A 22,246-nucleotide genomic window follows, 5' to 3' on the forward strand; every position below is an offset into this window, starting at 1 on the left:
GTAACTTGATATTTGGCCCACTGCCAGATAATGACAATTTGTGCCTACTGTTGCCAGCATGAAACCATAAGTTGGATCTAGTTTACAGTGGCATTAGTTTGGAGTAATTAGGCCAAACATACTGGTTGCAAATTGAGCTCCGGAGTGTTTGTAGTTTTGGTTGCTGTTTTGGTAGCTAAATGGTACCCATGCCTTGTTTGCAGACTTCCTTTCATGCTGCACAATTCTGCAATTCCCTCAGCATTTAAACCAAACGTCAAACCAGAAAGTGGGTGCTGGGTGACAAGGGCTATCCGCTTAACACCTGGTACATGATTGTGCTCCTCAAGTCAACCACTCATTGATCTCATTGTATTCATGCTGGCCACGCTACCACACACAATACCACAGAGCTGAAGCAACAGTTCTGCTATCTGGACAGCTCTGTAGGAGCCCTTCAGTACTCAAGTGTGTGCCCAATTCATAGTGGTCTGCTGTAAGCTCCATAACCTGACCATCATGAGGCACAGCCCTTGCAACCAGGGGTAAGGCAATCAGTTCAGGAACAGGAGGATCAGGAAGAGGAAGGGAGGACGTAACCAACACACCCCCTTTCTGGCTGGGCAGCCATGATCACCTCACTTGATTGTGGTTCCACTGAATGCAACCCCAATTCTCCATTGTACAACAGTCCCACGCCTTATCATCCCTCTGTTACCGACCATCATGGCATTCCCATGGCCGCAATGCTGAAATAAAGCCATCACATAATAACAGTTCCAAACAACTTCACCCAATAAGCATTCAATATTCCATACAAAAGTCAACTAATCATCCTTTTGCATTTCCTTAGCGCCTGTCTTGCCTTTGGCTGTCCCAGTGCTCCCATGCATGGCTGGTGGAAGGCAGCTGACTTTCAGTGGAGGAGACTCTTGATGGCCTTGTAGGAGAGCGCATCTGTGCAGCTCTGGGCCCAGAGGCTTGGCTTTAGACTGAACCACCTTGGCATGAGTGGCAGCAATCTGGGCTGGCTGACTGACAGGCAACAGCAGGGACAGTGGTGGGAGCACGAATGCTGTCATTCTGAGAGAGGACAGCAGGTTTGTGCGCCTTGGAGACACTGCCACTCCTCAGGGTGTTGCCTGAGCAAACCTAGTAATCTAGTGGAGCACAGATTGCTAGACTATTTTAAGATCCTGACTGCCCCTCTGAACACTGGTACCCACATCCATGATGACAGCAGCCAGAGCCTACATGATACTGAGCTAAGATTTCATGGCCTCAGTCTGTGCCTCCACCACAGCACTTAGACATTGGTGGCTTCTGCCAGTTCTGTAGTGGAAGCGGAGACCTTGGCCAAAAGTCGCTGTTTCATGGTTGGATCTGCAAGTGTGTTGATGGAATTGGCCACTACTTTCATGCTGGAAACTATGTGCTCCAAGCTCTATGCAAAGCCCTTCGTCAAGTTGGAGGCAGACACCTCCATGTTCCTTGATAATGACAGAAGGTCCTCAGGCAGGCCTGCCAATGCACCAGGCATTTCATTGTGCATGCCCATTTTTCTGTATGCTGCCTCACCAATCTCCTCAACTGTGCCTTCTGCAGATGAACTCAGGGGACCTGGCGCCCGTGCTATCCTTTCACCTACCTTAGCTGCAGCCCACTAGTGCCCGATGACTCAGGGTCTGCAGATCCCGCCTCTATGCTACCCTCTAACGGAAGCGCAATGCCAGCATCTGAGCTGGTGAAATTGAGTAACATTAGGTGTGATTTTCCGCACCCGCCCGCCGCTGGGGTTGTCCGGTCCTGCCGCAAGTCATTGGACTTCTGGCTGGGGAACCGCCTCACTCGCGGCGGGTCCGGAAAATCCCTTCTGCTTTACCTGTTCCATGTTCCTCTTAGATTTCAGGCTCTCCAAGCAGCGCTGGACCAGGTGCATATCTGAAAGGGGCAAGGCACAAGGGTTGTGCTGTGGTAAGGGAAGTTGAGGGAAAGTAAGAGGTGAATGCTTACACCATTTGCAGCTAGTAAATCAGAAGAGATTGTGGGATGTGGCCGAGAGGGAGACATTAGGACAGGTGGTCAAAAGCTTGGCCAAAGAGATTTAAATAAGATCTTAAAGGAGGAGAGAGAGGTGGAGAGGCAAGAGAGTTTTACAGAGGAAATTCAAGAGCTTAGGGCCCACCTTGCAGAAGGCATAGCCACCAATGGTGGGTGAAGGAAGTGGGGAATGAAAAAGGGTGCAGGATGTGAGAAGGTGGATTAGGTAGGAACATACCAACGTCCTCTATAGTTTCAGCACCACCGCTGGCCACGGCCGCAGTCATGGTCGCTCTAATGATGGTCAGCACCATCTCCTCGATGGGGATGAGGACATGCAGCCATGCCTGTGCCCTGTGGGCAGGTGCTGTTGCATCTAATTATGGGCCACCTCATCCTCATCAGAGAGGGAAGTGAACGTGGTGCAAATTATTTGGGCGATGTGCCTGCCAAGGTTGAATAGCTAGCAGTGTGCAGAAGCTGTGGGATGTGTGTGAGGTTTTTAACAGTGCTAAATGTGCACAGGTGAGGTGAGCCTATGAATGTGAGGTATGAGTTGTGCTTGATAAAGGTTGTTAGTTGGTGAGTGAGGGGCATGTGGTGAATGGACCAATGTGTGAGATTAGTGGTTCATTTGTAAGGACATGATATATAAAAGCGCTCACACTGACCTTGACCTGTCGTGTGAGATCATTAAACTTTTTGCGGCACTGCATCCAGGTCCTCGGAGTTAGACTGCAGACATTGACCACGAGGCTGTCTGTTCCAACTGCCTTCCTAGTGTCTGTTTGGAGGGCCTCCTGAGTGAAAAGGATCTCTCTCTTCCTGTCCACCTCCTGGAGTAAGGCCTCCATGGCTGTATTAGAGAACTTTGGGATACACGTTCTAGCCTGCTGTGCCATTTGCACTCCTCTTTCTGTTCATAAACTTTTCTTCAACCAGTTCCAGAACCTACTGCAGCCAGAATGTACCTTGCCCTTAAAAGAGGTTGCATGCTAGTTTAAACATGGTGCCAGCCTTGCATGAATTTGAATCTCTTGCTGAGGTGTACAGCCACTCTGCAGCATGTTTAGTGCTGGGCTGCACGCTACTATCATTTAAATGAGCAGGCAGCACAATGATTGAGTGCTACCTGCATCGCATCGAACGTGCAGGTTAGTTGCAAATTGGGATCCCTGTGCTCATTATCGAGTCTTATTTGATTTTTCCTCCCCCCCCCCCCCCGCCACTGTATTTCAAATGTTTGATTTTGATTCATCTAGACTGCAATTCAATTTCTAAAATGCAGTCTAACCATGACGCAGTAAAAGTTATCTATTTTAGATGATGGAACATATTTGTCTGTGAGCAACAGGAGTATACCAGATCACTAGATGATGTTGGCAAATGCATAAGCCAGAAAGCATGTGTTGGGCTCTTTTGCAATTGTAGTATCATTACCAGGCTGTGTTATATCATTAATGCAATAAAGACATTTTGGATTCCCACAGCTCCTACCATCTGTTATCATAGGGGAAGCTGCATGTATATATTTTTTTAATCTTTCAATTTTTTTTTCCTGCATGTAAATTTTGATGAAGGTCTTCTTGAATATTGCAGAGCAGTGTGCCCCATATAAAATATAAGTGCTGGCACCAGCCAGCATGTAGTCTTTTAAAGGCAACATGAATTCTGACTGCAGCAGGTGCTAGAACTGCTTGAAGAAGATTTTATGAACAGAAAGAGGAGTGGAAATGTCACAATGAGCCTTGATTTTAAAATCCTCATTCCCCTATTCAAATCCCTTCATGATTTTGTTCCTCCTTATCTCTGTTCACTCTTCCAGCCCCACAACCCTCCAATAACCCTGTGTTCCTCAAACTCTGACCACTTTTTCATTCCCCGCTTCCTTCACCCACCATTGGTGGCTGTGCCTTCTGCAGGGTGGGCCCTCAGCTCTTGAATTTCCTCTGTAAAATTCTCTTGCCTCTCCACCTCTCTCTCCTCCTTTAAGGTCTTCTTTAAACCTCTTTGGCCAAGCTTTTGATCACCTGTCCTAATGTCTCCATCTCAGCCTCGGAATCAACTTCTGGCTGATTACATTCTTGTGAAGCTCCTTGAAACACTTTATTACATTAAAGGTGCTATATAAATGCAAGTTGCTGTTGTAACACATTTCTATTTATGAGTGCTCTTTCAGATAATGTGGATAATTTACTTCATGTTCGATCAGGATAATCTTTGAGGTAACCAAAGAGCTCTATAAATCAATGGCTGGATTTTCAGGTGTTGGTGGGGGCGAGCATGGGTATGGGCGTGCATTGAAAATTGCAATCCCGAAAGGGGTCAGTGGATCCTGACACCTCTGGAATGCGATGAGATTTTCAAAGTGGGGGAAGCCAGCAACCTGCATTCCCCCGATTAACTGTTTGTTGAGTTCACTGATGAGCTCATTAACAGGTTGCAGAGGAGCAGTTTTAGATTTGCATTCATGAGGCATGGGGGACAGGCAGTTTCTGGGATACGTCAAAGTTCAGCTGTCAGGGCTAATGGATGTATTGGTCAACATATTAAAGAAGTGGAGAATAATGTTCAGCCAATGGCACGAACTGCAGTGGCTGGGGTGCTGAGAGGCTGGTGTTTGTGAACAATGAGTGGTGGGACTCCTGAGAGGGATATGAAGCTGTTGGTGTCACTTGGGCAGCAGAGGTTGGCAGAGGAAGACCTCGTGACCAACAACTGAAGAGTTTGAGACTCTGATATTGGACAAAGTAGTGAAGAAGATCTTCAGCAGATGCACCCTCCTGGTCAGGTGGAGAGCAAAGGAGCACAGTGAGGGGCTGTAAGGGGGAGAAGGGGTGACCCAAGATATAGGGCTTATGGCCCAAGAGTCAGCTACCTTTAAATTTACAAAATGCCCGTGCTGGAATCGACTTATTTATTCTTTCGCAGGATGTGGGTGTCGCTGGCCAGGCCAACATTTATTGCCCATCCCTAATTGCCCTTGAGAAGGTTGGTTGTGGGCCGCCTTCTTGAACTGCTGCAGTCCGTGGGTTAAAGGTACACCCACAGTGCTGTTACAAAGGGAGTTCCAGGATTTTGACCCAGCAACAATGATACAGTTCCAATTCCGGATGATGTGTGGCTTGGAGGGGAACTTGCAGGTGGTGGTGTCTCTATGGATCTACTGCCCTTGTCCTTCTAGGTGGTAGAGGTCACAGGCTTGGAAGGTACTGTCGAAGGAGCCTCAGTGAGTTGCTGCAACTGTGCATCATTGGTGGAGGGAGTGAATGTTTGTGGAAGGGGTGCCAATCAATTGGGCCACTTTGGCCTGGATAGTGTCAGGCCTCTTGAGTGTTGTGGGAGCTGCACTCATCCAGGCAAGTGGGAAGTATTCCATCACACTCCTGACTGGTGCCTTGTAGATAGTGGACAGGCTTCGGGAAGTCAGTTACTCACTGTAGAATTCCCAGCCTCTGACCTGCTCTTGCAGCCACAGTATTTCTGTGACTGGTCCAGTAAACCCCGCCCCCCCCCCCCAAGATGTTGCCAGATTGTGCCTATCCAGGCAGATGGTCTTTGACATTTGTGCTCTTGTCCACAGTGGCCTGATGCCTTGTGAGCCCCCAATGGCAGCCTGCTGCCTGCAGCTGCCAATGTTACCATGGTGCTGAATTTTTATGCTTCCAGGGATTTGTTGCGGACCTGGATGGCATCTTGCAGCTGGCAGCTCATCACACCGTCAGGCAGGTCATAGATGCCCTATTCTAGGGGGTGGTGAATATATTCATTTCGAGACAGTTGGGCCTGTGCTGTCACTGAGGGCATTGGGCTTTGCTGCCATCAATGGATTCCCTCAAGTCCAGGGGGGGTCATCAATTGTACCCAAATAGCCATCAAGGCACTGATCAGCCACCCAGAGTCCTGACAAGAAAAGGCTTCCACTCATTGAATGTCCAGATGGTCTGTGACCAGTTTGTTCCATTCTTGGGCAACTGCCATGATTCCTTCATTCTGCAAGAGTCCCAGGTATCGCAGCTCTTCAGGCCAACATCAACAGCCATGTGTAGGTGCTGGGGAGGTAAGGGTTAACTCCTGAATAAGTGGCTTCTGACAACTGTCTGCTACTCAGGCATGGATGGCCAGAGGCACTACAATCAGACTCATCTACTAACACGAACCTGCATTGAACAGACCATTGGCATCTTGAATATATGGTTCCATTGCCTTGACTGGTTGGGTGGTGCCCTCCAGTACAAACTAGCTAGGGTGCCCTACACTGTGATCGCCGGCTGCATGCTGCACAACATGACAATACAAAGAGGACAGGAGTTGGATGAAGAGGAGGACTTGAAATACCACTGTTCCTTACAGGAGGACTGGGAGGGGGAAGAAGAAGAGGAAGACAAGAGCGATGGGGCACTGCCGAGGAGCCTAGAGCCCAGACATGGAAGGAAGACCACTGAGGCCATCCCAGGCCACCCGGCGATCAGCAGGATGGCATGGCCATAAGAGCCACCTTGATTCAGCAATCTTTCATTGAGTGACTCTCAGCTCTATGGCAGATGACTCTGCAACTCCACTTCCATCAGAGAAATAAATTATCCAGCAAGCACACACATCTGAATAATCCCAATACCACACAAATACATTGAGTCTCGGGGTCTCCAGTGTCACCAACCCCTAACCCTCATCTCACTTTTGACATTGTTACGATCACGTGAGGAGGTGTTGAATGGCTCCACTCTTTTCCTCTCCTTGTTTGAACACGACAGGTTTTTTAAAAATAAAAATGGATATATTTGCCAATTGCATGAGTGTTTAACTGTTTACATGCTATGACCATAAAGTACTCAATCAGACAGGTTTTCATGAGTTTTTATAAAGAAAAGAGGATAGTTCTATTGCCCTCAACTTGATCTAAATAAAATGACATCCTCATGCTTACACACTGGAAGTTTACACGCACACACACACACAGATTATAGATTGGGAAGGATAGAGTAAGTAATTTTGAATCCCGTAAAATTAAAGGGGTACATAGCTCTTGAAGGTTAATGACTCAGTTGGCTTCAGGCTGTATTCGTTAGTCCTGCTGCTCTTTGGCATGGAGGCAGTTTACAGATGTGGATGGACGATTTATCTGTTCTTCTGGAGACAGCAGCGCTGGGTTGAGTTATTTTTAAAATATCTGTCTGTGGCACCTGTTAGTCAAAATCAACAGACAGGGTTCAAAACTTGCCAGTTGGATGGAAAGAGAGGGGGTCATTGAACCCACCCAGGGTCTTGCTCCTTCTGCATCTCAATTGCTTGTTTTGTTCTGCAGAGAAGGCTGGTGCTTATAACATACAAAGTGTTGCACTGTTACATGACCTTTTCTGTCCACTTGCCTAATGACTCAAATATGGTCGTGGCTAGTGTATTCCAGTTACCTTAATTAGATCATGGCTGGGAATTCCTCTCTCAGCCACAATCAGATTGTCCAATTGAGTATGTCTAATGCTTTGTCTCCACCCAGTTGAGGGCCCAGATGATTGTCTGGACACTTTGCTTATGGGATAGGAGATGGCCCTCATTCATCTCTTTCAAGGCAATTCTTCCTGGTGAGGCTTTGCAGACAGGCTGACTCCATTTCAATGATTTTGCAATGTAGAAGGTACAGTGATGAAAATGTGCAGCCATCTTTGATTGTGATCCCAAGGCACTGGAGTGTGGCTTAGTCTCTTTTGTAAAGAAAAGTCAGTTAGGGGCTTCCAGCCAGTAAATGCAAAAATAGTTTTTTGATAAAAAGCATGGTTTCACTACAACATCGAACTTCAATAACACAATCACCTGATTTCGTAATTAATTAGAATTCTACAGGAGAAATGAATGCCCAAACAGATATAGAGAGGTTCACCTGAGTGACCCACTAAGCACAGCTAATGACATGGTGCCTTGTGTTCATGCATACTCCTATGAGGAGAATGCTAGTGCCCCCTGAGGGGTGGCTTCTTTATCAGCATCTTTGACTGGCTAAAGCCCTTTCATAATGCTCTGGCATGCTGAATGAGGATCCAGTGGCTGGGACACAGCTGGCATCCACGACAAGAATCTTTGCACCATCAGCAGCATTGAGTGGTCAATACAACAGAGAATCTCACTCTTTCTGTGCATGACAGCGCACTGCTCCTGCACCCACTCCATGGCACTGCATTTGGCTCTTCGAGAGGCTGACCACTCTCTCAACTGAGGAGCTCAAGCACTCAAATCCCAGAGCCATGACCGAGCGCATGCTCTGCATGGACTCCTCCATTGTCTGCCCATGGTTTCACAATACCTCAGGGATTTCCAACATTTGGGAACTCATCTGCCTCTGAAGCTCCAGAAAGACTCTCCTTGTTTGTAATACTCGAAGTCCAGCATCTCCGCCCAGCGGAGTATGGCAGTGTCGGTCCTCTGAGGAGAAGTGCCCACAGCTGACTCTGTCTCATTCTGCTGCTTCTGCTCACTTGTGATGTGCAGCTCACCCTGTGCTCCCCATCCTAAGCTGGATTTCTGCTCACCAAAGGTGAATGTGCCTGAGCTGGTAGTTGGTGCAGAGGTATGATCTGATGGTGCAGCCTCTGTGGAGTCTCTGCCTGCCGAGGAGGCTGGAGATATCTATGCAGGATCACTTAGGTTCTCCCCCAACCCACCACACCCCCACCCCAGCACAGGCCCTGGGGAAATACAAAAAAGGTGGTGATGAGAACTCTGGCAACTCAATAGGTGCCTCAGCACAACCAACCCCATAGATGACAGCGGTCAAAGAGCGACATCATGCATTGCAAAGGAGTTTTCTCCATACCCTTCATCTTGAGATAGAGCAATTAATTGACTCTGCTCCTCATGGTCTCCAATCTCGCCAGTGCTGATGGCCTGCCATAATGGCACTCTCACAAAGTTTAACACTGCATCCTCCATCTAGTCAGGTTGGTCAGGTCTGTCACACCACCATCCACTCAAGACATATTGCAATTCTTGTGAGTTTTCCTACAGGATGAGGAGACAATGAGTAGCCTGGCCGCCATCACCAGTTCCAGCATGATGTTGACATGAGCTGCTTCATTCCTCAGTGACGCCCCCTGCACAGTTGCACCCCATATGTGAGGCTGGCTGACTTTTTAATGATTCAGTTGGTCTCTGCTCAGCTCCGGTGCATGCTGATACACACAGAGACCTGTCACCCATGTGACAAACTGAGTTTGTGAGATGTGTTACGATCCCCATGGGGGAACCATGAATCTAAATAACCAAATTTACCAAACGACCCTCAAATGAAGAAATTACCAACAAGATTTCACTTTTTGCAACTTATACTTGAAAACAAATCGGAACTAATGCAAGTTAAACATGAATTAACAGACAAATGATACTCAAATAAAAAGGTAAATTTCACTTTAAATAGTCGATACAACAAAGATACGTCTTACACAACCACACGCATTCCCCTTCAGCATGTGTGGCATCACATGGCGACACAGTTCCACAATATGCTGTTCTTTATTCACACAATGTAGGTCAGGAGTCCTGCCTGACAACAGCTTTCATCCCTAAGTTTGACTGATACCATTATCATCAGCAAGGCACACTTCTATAATGCTTTCTCCCTTGGATCATGATAGTCTTGATGGTGTAGTTCCTTTTCAATCGACCAACCAATAATACCCTGGTTCACGGTTTGGTAACTTCTGGTAATATATCTAGCTCTTTAGTGTCACTTAGCTATTCTTGCATCCTAGCTTTTTATCCCATTTGCATAGTACCTCCAAGAGCTATGCATCTGTGTGTTGACCACCTTCTACTTTTAGTTCTCCTTTGTGTTAGCCAGCCACATAGCTTTCGTATATTAAGTTCCTTCCTGTTGGTACTGCTCCCAGGGTTAAGGGTCGCTGGGGACCAGTATTTCTTCTAATCCAAGCAAATTACAATCGATCCCTTTACAATTGATGCAAACTCCTTTTCAAATATTCTTAAAAACAATTACAGATTCCACAGACCTCTTAAAGAAATTACAAATTTTCCTTACTGTACTGCTTCTGGGTCAAAGGTCATCACAGATGTTTAACCATAACACCGCACTACGTCCTGATGTGTTCTATTTATACAGCGTGTAACTGGTTATAGGTATATTTAGCGTTCAGGAATTTTTTAAAAAGAAGAATGTTTAAAGAGACTGAGAGACCAATGAATAAAGAAAACATAGGGCAGAATTTTGCCCTTGGCATGTGGGATCGGCGGAGGTGGGCGGGGGCGGTTGGGAAGCCGACTGCTGCCCGCGATCGACAGTACACTGTGATTTCATGCTGGTGGGCCAATTAAGGCTCGCCCAGCGTGATACGCGAGCAGGGGGAGGAGGGTGAGCCGGCCGAGCCCGAACTTTGTGCATGCGTGTGAAAAAGCGCTGAAAAGTCTCCGAGGCACAGAGCTGCCTCAGGGAGATGAAGAATATATTGAAAACATCATTAAACAACAGGAAAAATTAATAAAACATGTCCCCTCATGTGACCATTAGGTTGAACGAGCAGTGAAAAATTCAGGACAATTGATTACTTAATGGCCTTAATAGGTCTTTTAATTCTTGGCGGGCATGCTGCCGACTCCAGCGCGTGCCTGCCGACCAAACTATCGCGTAACTACACGTTGACATTGGCACGCTCAGCCGATGTCAACGTGTGTCTTTTCATGCTTGGTCAGGTCGGGCGCGCATCCGCCCGCTGAGCTAAAAATTCTGCCCATAAAGATATGAAGAACCTGCCTTTTATTTGGATACATCACTGAGATGGAATATGGTAACTACATGCCATTATACAATCCATTCAAATTTGTGGCATTGGGACGACAGGTGATAAATTTGAGTGTATCTTGTCAAGAGATTGTTGATTCATATTTGTTAGATTTAGTTTGTTATTTATGATGTTGTGTGTTTGTTTAGCCTTCCATTGTGGGTACCCTTGTTTTAAATTTGATTTTCTTTGCTTGTGCCAGCAGCAATGAGAAATGTGGTCATGAGTACACATTGTGATTGTCGAAGATAGTCTCAGGAGAAAGTGGTGTCCCACATGTTATTATACTGTTCCTGAGGCCAAACCTGTTGTGTAACCTTTGAGTGTAAACACTAGACAAGTATAATACAAGACATCTGAGTTCGAAAAAGTCGTGCTTTCAAACATTTTATGCAGCATTGGGGCCTATTTTCTGTTAATACTATATTGTACGTCACCTCCTGTAGGAAATTGCTGCGATACCATGGCTTGTTCTTTCTGTGAAATTTTCATAAATTCAATTTAATGTAAATTAAACCTGCATTTGTGCAATGAGATTTGTGTTTTAAAGTATTTACCAGTTGAAGGAATCATTACTTAAAATTATTTTTAAAACTTTAAATTCATCTGGGTTGCTTCAGTATTGCATTTGTCGGGTATAATTTTTAAAAAAATTGTTCCGTGATATTGATTTGAACCCACTGCTGTACCAGTAATTGATATTTAATTCAGATTTAGTTCTGTGAGTCAATCTGAGAGCATTGGTTATATAAAGAGAATTTAATTCAGTGCTGAGGTAATATAAGATGAGCAGAATCCCGACATGATGTAAGTGTTAGCCAATGAGAACTCATAAAAGTAGTCAGCGGGGTGACTGGCATAGAGCCATGGAATCATGACACAGGCTGCCAGATCTACAAGAGCTTTCTAATCACCTTCCATTAGAATATTCACATATCATTGTCCAACAATAAAACTATTTACAGACCAGTTTTACGAAGCAAAGGTATAAACTGGTTATATGTACAATTAAACATCAAATGAATTGTGGGCATGCATAATCGGAGACTATGGATTGAATTTTTGGGTCAGTGGGTGTTGAGCTGCTCAGTGCTGCCGGGGCCAAAGGCGGGTGCTGAGGTAAGTGCGGACGTGGGCAAGCGGTGAATGAAAGCTCCCTGAAGGCAGGGAGCTGTCAGGGAGCTGAAGACTTTAAAACCAATAAACAAAGCTTGTAAAATCAGGAAAAAACTGTCCACGCATCAAATCAGTGACCTGAACATGTACGTGATAAAAATGCTGTCCATAGCTTTTTAAAAACATATTTAATAACAGAAACCTCACCCCGTCCTTGGATGAGGTGTCATGGAAAATGCAAAGTCCGCCTGGCCGATTCACCCGTCCGCCAAGTGTAAGGGTTGGACGGACCAGAAAAAAATCGGAGACAATTACAACTTTAATGACCTTAATAGGCCTCTTAGTTGTCAGAGGGCGTGCTTCCGACTTTTGCGTGCACCCGCCGACTGTAATATCGCGCAAGTGTGGGATGACGTGGGACACTCGCCCAACGTCATCCCGCGTGATTTTACGTCCGTACGTCAACCTACAAATTCTGCCCTTTGGTCCAGAATTTCCTGGAAAGCTTTGTGATAAGTATCCTGTGAATGTAGCATTGCGCCAATATTTAAGTGAGGGAATTTGCGCATTACTGAGTTTCGTTGGCTTTACATGGAAACACGAATACGCACAAATTTCCTCCATTGTTTGAGGCGCTTCTAAGATATATGCGGTGATTGCTTCTGCTATTCATTTACGCCGCCCTGCTCCCATGTAAAAGACCAGCTTTTTTTGATTTTCCTGGGGCTGAATTTTACGCTTCACCCCCCTGCTGGGCGAGTTTTCAGTGGGAGAGCATGTAAAATATGACGGGTGCTTTCCACACAACCCCCGACCCAGTCCCCATCATACGGAGGGTGGGTAAGGTGCCCACTAGCTCACCAGCCCTTAGGCCTATGGAGACCCTTTAGTGGCCACTTAAGGACCTCAATCCAACTCCACTGCCATAATACACTGGGCAGAGGAAGGCGGGCGAGAGCAGGAAGTCAATTTTATAACCAAAGTTGGCGAAAGGGCAGGAAGGAAAGGGGGGCTTACATTCTTTTGAAGGGTGCCCTTTGTGCATCAGGGCACCCCCCAAGATTGTAGTTCCCTTTATGCCTCCCCACCTGACCCCAAAAAGCCACCCTCACCACCTCAGCGCCTTCCCTAAGGAGCCTAATTCCTCCCCGCCCAAAAAAACTGGGAATTATTTGGGCCCAGTCATCATCAGTCATGCTCGTGAGTCTGCTTGCAGTCCCAGCAGCACCCACGACTGAGTTCTGGCACCACTGGGACTGCAAGAGTTGCTGGCCAATCAGATCGAGGGGCAGAAGTCCTACTCTCTGCTGGTTAAGGCCACCCAGTAATATTACTGCGGGGCAGCCTTTTTTAAGGTAGACTTGCCATCATCCCCCATCCCCACCACCCTCCCTGTAAAATTCAGCACCTGGATTCTTGCATTTCCACTGGCGTAGATCTACACCCAAAAATGTAGGTGCAGCACGGACCCAATTACCTGAGTGACATGCAACTGAGATTTCTGAAATTTGATCGCAATTTTCTTTGTGAGGATTTTACGGGTACTTGCACTATACTTCACCAAAGTGCTGCCAGCCTCACTGCACTCAATTTTTTTGTTTCCCTGCCCCACAAGTTGAGAAGGACTAAGGAGCTGGAATGACCTTAGCAATTGGCATATGCCTGAAGAGGAGCAGCAGAGACAAGGTACTCTGAGAGTGAAACCCTATGGCCGCACAACAACAGCAACTTATATTTAATGCAACAAAATTTCCCACGTGCATCACAGATGCATTATAAAACAGACTGTAACGCTATGCCGCGTCAGGAGATGTTAGGACAGGTGACCAAAAGCCCGGTCAAAGTGTTAGGTTTTAAAGGAGTAAAGTGAGATAGAGAGACTGAGAAGTTTGGGGAGAGAATTACAGAGCTTTGGGCCTAGATGGAGTAATTAAAATCAAGGATGCTCAAGAGGACAGGATTAGAGCGACACAGATATCGCAAAGGGTTACAGGGCTGGAGGAGATTAGAGAGCTAGGGAAGGGTGAGGCCAAGGAGGGATTTGGAAACAATGGTGAGAATTTTAAAATCGAGGTGTTGCTTAACCCAGAGTCAGTGTAGATCAGCAAACATAGGGATGATGGGTGAAATGGGACTTAGAGCAGGTTAGGACATGGGCAGCGGAGTTTCGGATAATGTGAAGTTTACAGAGGCTAGAAAGTGGGAGACCAGCCAGGTTTTTGTTGGAATAATCAAGTCTCGAGGTTACAAAGGCATGGATGAGAGTTGAGCTGAGGCAGGGGTGAAGTCTGGCAATGTTTTGGAGGTGGAAATAGGCGGCCTTAGTGATGGTGCAGATATCTGGTTGGAAGCTCATCTCAGGGTCAAACCTGATACAAAGTTTGGTTCAGCCTCAGTTGCCAGGAAGAAGGAGTAGAGGTTGTGGCAGGAACCACAGACAGTGGCCTCAGTTTTCTCAATATTGAGTTGGACAAATTTCTGCTCATCCAGTAATTTTTTCATTCTTTCATGGGATGTGGGCATCTCTGGCAAGGTCAACATTTGTTGCTCATCCCTAATTGCATTTTTAAATCCCTCCATGGCTTGCTAGGCCATTTCAGAAGGAGGTTAAGAGTCAACCAGATTACTGTGGATCTGGAGTCACATATAGACTGGACCAGGTAAGGATAGCAAATTTCCTTCCCTAAAGGGAGGTTTATGGCTTAGGAGAAAACTGTAAGATGTAGGACCAAGCTACATCTTACAGGACTTTAGTGGGAATCAGATGTGTTTTTACAACAGTTGATAGCTTTGCCATTACTGAGACAATCTTTTATTTCCAGATTTATTAATTAATTTTAAATTCCACCAGCTGTAATGGTGGATTTGAACCTGTGGCCTCAGAGGATTAACCTGAGCCTCTGGATTACTAGTCCATTAGCATTACTACTATACCACTGTCTCCCCACACTGTCAGATGTTGGATAAGCAGTCTGACAATTTAGCGACAGTGGAGGGGTCAAGAGGTGGTGATGAGGTAGAGCTGGGTGTCATCAGTGTATATGTGGAAAGTGAAGTTGTGTTTTTGAATGATGCAGTACCAGTGATAGAGTGAAATCACTAGAAAAGCAACACAATAGTTGGGTAGTGGAAATCTGGAAATCTCTCTTCCAAAAGGGCCATAGAAGTCAGGCCAATTTAAATTTAAAGATGAGATTGATAGATTTTTGTTAGGTAATGCTCTCAAGGGATATGGATCAAAGGTGGGCAAATGGAGTTGAGATACTGATCATGAGATGATTAAAAGGTGGAACATGATCGAGGGCTGAATGTTCCGCTCCTGTGGTTCTATATTTGCATTGAGTACTTAACTGAATAAGTGACTTCATTTGAAAGCAGACATTGCACATTTTCCGTCAGCCAGTTATGGGTAATTTAGAAAGTATTTGTCTGTTCAAATATTATTAAACTTACAGTTTCACTGTACACCGATGATGAATTCACAACAAAGGGGGTTTAGTTCTTGTCCTAGGCTTGTGGCTGAGGAGAAGGCTGTAAAATGCAGGACCAAGCTTATTCAGGACTTTAGAATTACGTACCTACATCTGAACAAATCCCTGAGGTTGTCACAGACTTGTTAAATTTCTCACTTCTGTAATGTGTATCTTCTGTCAATGCACAGGGATGAGTAAAAATTACGACATTGCAAATGTGCGTCACTTAGTAAACAATGAAACACTTCCCTTAGCCATTTTGGCCTTCAAGTTAAATGTGACAATAAAAAAAATGATGGTTCTGTAAGTAAACAGTATTCTGTTGTCCACAGCATTAATTCTTGTGACAATACTGTGTGTTTCATTCCAAAACCTATCTTTAGAGAGAGAGTAATACTAGCAACCTTATATATATTGCATGAAATACCAGCAAATTAAAAATCACTTTATACAATTTAATATTTAAATGTAGGGTGGTAGGAGGCATTGATTGTAAAACAATAAAGCAATTTGCAGAAATCAGTTGGCTCTGTTCTTGCTCAGTGATGGGATTGATATACACACTCACTGACACAAAGCAGGTTTGTATAATTAGAGAGGAAAATAGGAGGCACACAGGCAAAAGAAACTGCTGGACTTTGTGAGTTAAAAAAATGTTTTGCAGTGTACTTTAAAAGATGCCCAGTTGATTTTTCTTTTGTTTTGTTGTTGAGCAAAAGAGTGTGCTTTTGTTATGAACGGTTCTTTTCCGAAGTTTTATCTGGAGGGCCTGAGGCATCGCACTCAACAGCAAATGGAAATTCATTGCTAGAAATTGATATATCTTTGGGCAATTTTAATGACATTAGGTAAAGAAGATCTAAGAAACAATGAATGTCTCTATAGTTTTACCTGCACTACATGGATTTTTACTGCCCCTGTGCACTGAACAAATGATTAGCAGCAGCCACACATTATGCCCCTGTTCAATGACATGGCTTCAGACTGATGGTGGACTAAAGGTTATACGCATATCGTAGAAGACTGGGAATTCAAACAACAGAATTTAAAAACTGTTGACAGCTTTTATTAGTTAGTTTTTTCCCCCAGGAGGTTGCTTTTCATGATTAACAGCCCACATAAGACACCCTTTCCATTCAACTGCTGCATGTTTCCGTTCGTTGACTTTGACAGAGTGACTGAGACTGTTTGATGTATAGTTTTACTTTACAAATTACTGGCCTAGTACTGCTATCCATTGACATTCTTATGGAAGGCACTTGGAAATGAGGATTAACTGCTGTAGTATTTCTGGAAACTTGAATGGGCCAAGGGGATATAATCTGTAAGAGGCCGTGCCAAGAATAGTCACAGTGGTCCAGTAAAGATGAGAGCATGGCCTTAATTGGTAGGTTGGGAAACATTGTTCAGAATGAGCTACAGCCTCAGTAGTGGTCGGTGTGTGTAGCTTTTGACTCCTTTGCTTCATATGGTCAGCATTATGTAGCTAATCTCCTTAGATATATTTAATCTATTTCTGCATGTTCCTGGATTAATCTCCAAGGTCTTTAAAGTTGATCTAAAGTGTCAATCTTATCTAAAACTTAATAAGTATGTGCTTATTGATTCAACTGATGAAAGGAAGAATTAAATTAGTATAGAAGAAGCATATGTATCTGAAACTCTTTCATCCGTATTAACACATTGACCGTGTGAAATTAACCTACTGTATTAGCTGTCTCAGTATAGTTCTGACTAGTCAAGTTACAAGGAAATAAATGCTCAGTTGCTACCATTGTGTCCTGAGATTGTAACAACCATAATGATCATACATATGTGCTTTTCACAAAAAAAGAGAACTGGGAATGCTTTCCTAATTAATGCCACATCTGTCATTTTAAAGATGTTTTATTTTGTCCTTTCCTCAGCTTTGTTCCAAAGTATCTCTTTCCATGGATGCACGCATTTACTTTGGATAATGTGTGTGTGTTTATATCTGTTTATATGTGTGTGTGTGTGTCTCTGTATATCTGTATGTGTCCTTGTGTACGTGTGTATCTGTGTGTGTATGTGTGTATCTATGTATGTGTATGTGTATCTCTGTGTTTATATGTGTGTGTCTCTGTGTATGTGTATCCGTGTGTGTGTGTATGTATGTATCTGTGCATGTGTGTGTACCAGTGTATGGGAGTGTATCTGTGTGTGTGTGTGTATATCTGTGTATGCATGTGTGTGCGTGTGTGTGTCTCTGTGTGTGTACATACATATATCTCAATTGTTAAAACCAGGAACAGCTGTGCTTGGAAGGCATTCAGTGATGTCTGTTCAATAGGAGTGCAATATTTATCATTTTAAAATTGATCATATTTTTACAAAACACTGACAGTGTTTAGAGAAACAAAGGCATTTCCAAAAAAGAAAGTTGAATGACCTTGTATATTTCATTTCACTTGTATGAGCGACCAGTTAAATAGGTGGTAACCCGAGGTGATGGACTACTGAGAAACCATGTATGGCAGATATTCATAACAAAAGGCAAACAGCTCTGCAATTGAATGATAAAATGTGTGACAATAATGGGAATCGGTTTATATTTCTCCATTACTTCATGGTTGTCAGACTGTTTAACTGTGCATTACTCTGACCAAAGCCTCTTAGTTGCATGCTGCTTGACTAGTAAATTCATGGTTGTAACCTCTAATACTGGGCAATGTAAGACATGCTTGTCCACCTTAATTAATTTTAGTTGTCACTGTTGTAACCTCTGCAACGAATAAGGGAGCTAACCAACAATGATATAAAGCAAAATGCTTAACAAGTTAGTCTGTCATCCATCGTTTGCTATTTATTTTTCATTTTTAGGCACAGACAACAATGACAGACAGTGGAAAAGAAGGTTTGTCTCAAGAAGCCATCATCCCACCAAACAGCAGCAGCCAAGCCTGGGCAACGGGCCCACCAGCCTCTCAGAATTCATTACTACCCGGCAGGATTTCTTCTGGCACTTCAGCTGCAGCTTCTTTTTTTATCAGGTATTGGATCGTTTCATTCAAATTGCTGGAAGTTGAGTTAAACATTTTCAGTCAAACCTTGATTCAGCATGATTTTTTTTAACAAAAAATAAAATTCAGGGAAATATTTTAATAAGCAATAAATTTGCAGGAATTGGCTCAACTTTAGGAAATGAAATAAAGGCAATAGTGAAGCTATTGGAAAATTTAATATATTTGGTTTCCCATTCTCCTCACTTTGTAAATTGTTTTTCTCCTGTTTCCTTTGGGTAGATCTCAACTTTGGGGTCAATGTCACTAGAAATTGGCAGAGATGTAAAGCGGGAACTTGACTTGATATCGCCCGTTTTACACTTGATCAAGATCTATCCACTTAAGTCTGCTGCCTTCTCTCCCACCATGCACTATTCCCGACCAAGTGACAGAACCACATGTTACCAGAAATAAAAACAGGGAATGCTGGAAAAACTCAGTAGGCCTGGCAGCGTCTAGCAGCTTTTATCCACATGTTACCAGACCTGTGTTCAAGTTTATGAAACTGCTGGGTGTGTGACAGCAAGCTGGGAATACTCTGATTTTCATTCCATTTTTGTTCTGCGAAGAGAAGCTCCTTTTCTCTCCTGAGATTGGTGCTTGTAGGAAGAAAGGAATTTCCAGTGGAGAGCTTTGGGAACTACATGTCCAAAGACACCTGTTTCTCCCAAACAATTATGTTCAATGGCATTACCGTCACTGAATCAACTGAATCGCCCACTATCAACATCCTGGGGGTAACCATTGACCAGAAACTGAACTGGACTAGCCATATAAATACTTTGGCTACAAGGGCAGGTCAGAGGTTAGGAATTGTGCGACAGGTAACCCACCTCCTGACTACCCAAAGCCTGTCCACCATCTACAAGGCACAAGTCAGGAGTGCGATGGAATACTTCCCACTTGCCTGGATGAGTGCAGCTCCCACAATACTCAAGAAGCTTCACACCATCCAGGACAAAGCTGCCCACTTGATTGGCACCACATCCACAAACATTCACTCCCTCCACCACCGACGCACAGTAGCAGCAGTGTGTACCATCTACAAGATGCACTGCAGGAATTCACCAAGGCTCCTTCGGCAGCACCTTCCAAACCCATGACCACTACAACCTAGAAGGACAAGGGCAACAAGTCGATGGGAAAACCACCACCTGGAAGTTCCCCTCCAAGTCACACATCCTGACTTGGTAATATATCGCCGTTCCTTCACTGTCGCTGGATCAAAACCCTGGAACTTCCTAACAGCACTGTGGGTGTACCCACAACGCATGGACTGCAGCAGTTCAAGAAGGTCGCTCACCAGCACCTTCTCAAAGGCAACTAGGGACGGGCAATAAATGCTGGCCCAGCCAGCGAAGCCCGCATCCCATGAATGAGTAAAAAAAAACATGCTGCACTTCACACATGTAATGTCTCAAGTTACCCAAATATTGTAAACCCAAAATATTACTTTCTGAAAAAAATCTATGTAATTCGCATATGAAATAATCAACAGTATTTACTCTCATTGTCTTCCTGGGGAGCCTGTTCCATAGAGTGACTACTGTGTCTGTGAATTCACTAGGAGAACCAAAGTCCTCTCACTGTGTCCTAAAGTGGGTCTGTGCTTTAATTCATTTAAAATCTAAATTACTGTGATGCACTGAGATATGTAATATATTACTATTTCTGACATGCCCAAAACAGCTATCTTTTCATCGATATTTCAAATATAAATTTTGGGGGAGTGATGGTGGGTATGATAGTGTTCATCAGATCAAACTAATTCTCCTCTACAGTCTTTGAATCCTGCTAGCTGCATCCTGCTAGACTTCTGCCCTCACTCAGAATGGCATTGAAAACATATTCAGTTTAGGTCCATTAAGAAGAATCCATTACTGTGTGAGGAAAAATGGTGCACAAGTCATGTTTACTGCTATGAGCTGAAATAAAAAGAAATGATACATTGACTCTGGGCAGTTGTTACTGTCATGATATAAATTGACCATCTTTGCCATGTGGGTCAGTCAAAGCAATGTATGTATCTCAGTTAATGTCCAATGTCAAAGATAATGGACTCAAACATGTTTTGTGTAAAAACTTTTGCTACAGTGACTACACTTCGCAATTTGTATATTTTTAAACTCTCAAAAGGATGTATTTCTCAGTATTCTGGGCATCTCATGGATTACAGTAATGTTGTGCTGTGGTCTCTTGTATTTTTGTGGTACCCTTTATTTAGAAGAAGAGTTATTGTTTCCATTACAATCACAATTAAGCTTCAGCTGGCTTCAGCCTCCGATTCCATACGGGGCCGGTATTGCTAAACAGTTGCACTCGTGTTAAGGGGTGGCTCCAGGTCTGGCCCTTTGTGCTTACTGCCACTACACGCATCCATGCTTTATGTATTACCAGTGCTCTATGGTAATAATGCCAGCTAAATTTGAATGATGCCTGTGAGAGTTGCTTTATAGGCAGGTTTGTCCACAAACTTCAAAAATAGTTAAAAGTAATCACAAACAGGTTTTTCAAATGTGTTTACTTAATGGATCAACCTATTGGTTTCAGAGGCTGAATGTCCAGTGCAGAGGAGGGTTACTTAAAGTTATAACGCTATTACATGTATCAACAAGATCTGCAAGCAGATAGTTTTAAAGTAAGAAATGATGGGATTATGCTGGAATGGCTCATGACATCTCCACTAGCTCACCCTGCTCCAGGTTGCAGATTCATGTTTTGGGGGGAAAAACACAATTAGATCTAAGCAATACTTTGTATTTGCTTGCTAAGGTACGCAATACTTCTGCAGTTTGCATAATGTATAGGAATCGTACATTTTCCTTTACTGCATTAACTGCATTGAGTGGTTAGGACAGCGAGAAAATATTATGGAGAATTAGGCTAACTGCAGCTGCAATGGCACAAAGCTCATGCAAGAGCATTTCACAGAAGTCGTATTAGTGGATCCTATGACTAAAGGGAGGCACTGCAAACTTAGTATGCTTTAGGATACATTTTCTGAAGGTTTTGTTTTAAACACTAAAAGTGTGTTACAAATCAGGTTTGCTGACCCCAGTGCCCAGCTCTCCGACACCACTGAATGAGGCTTTGCAGTTCAACAGTTTATTTCAATATCTGCATCAGGCACCACTTGCACCCTTTGGTGCATTAAAGTCTTGCAGTCCCCAGACACTTTGGGACAGGCTTTTTTTATTCGTTCATGGGATATGGGTGTCACTGGCTAGGCCAGCATTTATTACCCATCCCTAATTGTCCTTGAGAAGGCGATGGTAAGCTGCCTTCTTGAACCGCTGCAGTCCATGTGGTGAAGGGCCTCCCGCTGTGCTGCTCGGGAGGGAGTTCCAGGATTTTGCCCCAGTGATAATAAAAGAATGTCAATATGGTTCCATGTCAGGGTGATGTGTTATTTGGAGGGAAACTTGCAGGTGGTAGTTTTGGTAGGAGGTAGAGGTCATGGATTTGGAAGGTTCTGTGAAAGAAGCCTGGTGAGTTGCTGCTGTGCGGCTTGTAGATGATGGAATAAATTAATATTTAAGGTATTATGCAAATTAATTGCCCATTATCCTCACCACAGAAAACTAGATTCAGTAATTAACAGCTTAAGTAACCCATAACGACTTGATAATTACCAGTGACTGCCAACCACTGTTTCTTGCCCAGAAAATGAACAATTATAAGTATGGAGTATCATTCCTTCAGGTTGTAAATTGTTTCAGGGATTTTAAAATTTCTTTCTGTTTTTTTTCTTCTTTTGGTCCAATCTTCCTTTCCCCCTCCTTATATCCCTTTCTGCGCCTGATTTGACATTAATTCACCCGCTGCACTT

General features: G+C 44.1%; 1 protein-coding gene across 6 annotated transcripts in view; it reads left to right on the forward strand.

Annotated features, from left to right (window-relative positions):
* Positions 1-22,246, forward strand: part of LOC144693097 (kinesin-like protein KIF26A) — a 280,736-nt gene that overhangs the window by 150,101 nt on the left and 108,389 nt on the right. For all 6 annotated transcript variants that reach the window (XM_078562489.1, XM_078562492.1, XM_078562490.1 and 3 more), the window contains one exon: positions 18,236-18,405. In XM_078562489.1, the coding sequence (XP_078418615.1) occupies positions 18,236-18,405 (170 nt within the window). The remainder of the gene's footprint in view (positions 1-18,235; positions 18,406-22,246) is intronic.

The sequence above is a fragment of the Cetorhinus maximus genome, chromosome 18 (assembly GCF_964194155.1).
Source record: "Cetorhinus maximus chromosome 18, sCetMax3.hap1.1, whole genome shotgun sequence".
NCBI classification, from domain to species: domain Eukaryota; kingdom Metazoa; phylum Chordata; class Chondrichthyes; order Lamniformes; family Cetorhinidae; genus Cetorhinus; species Cetorhinus maximus.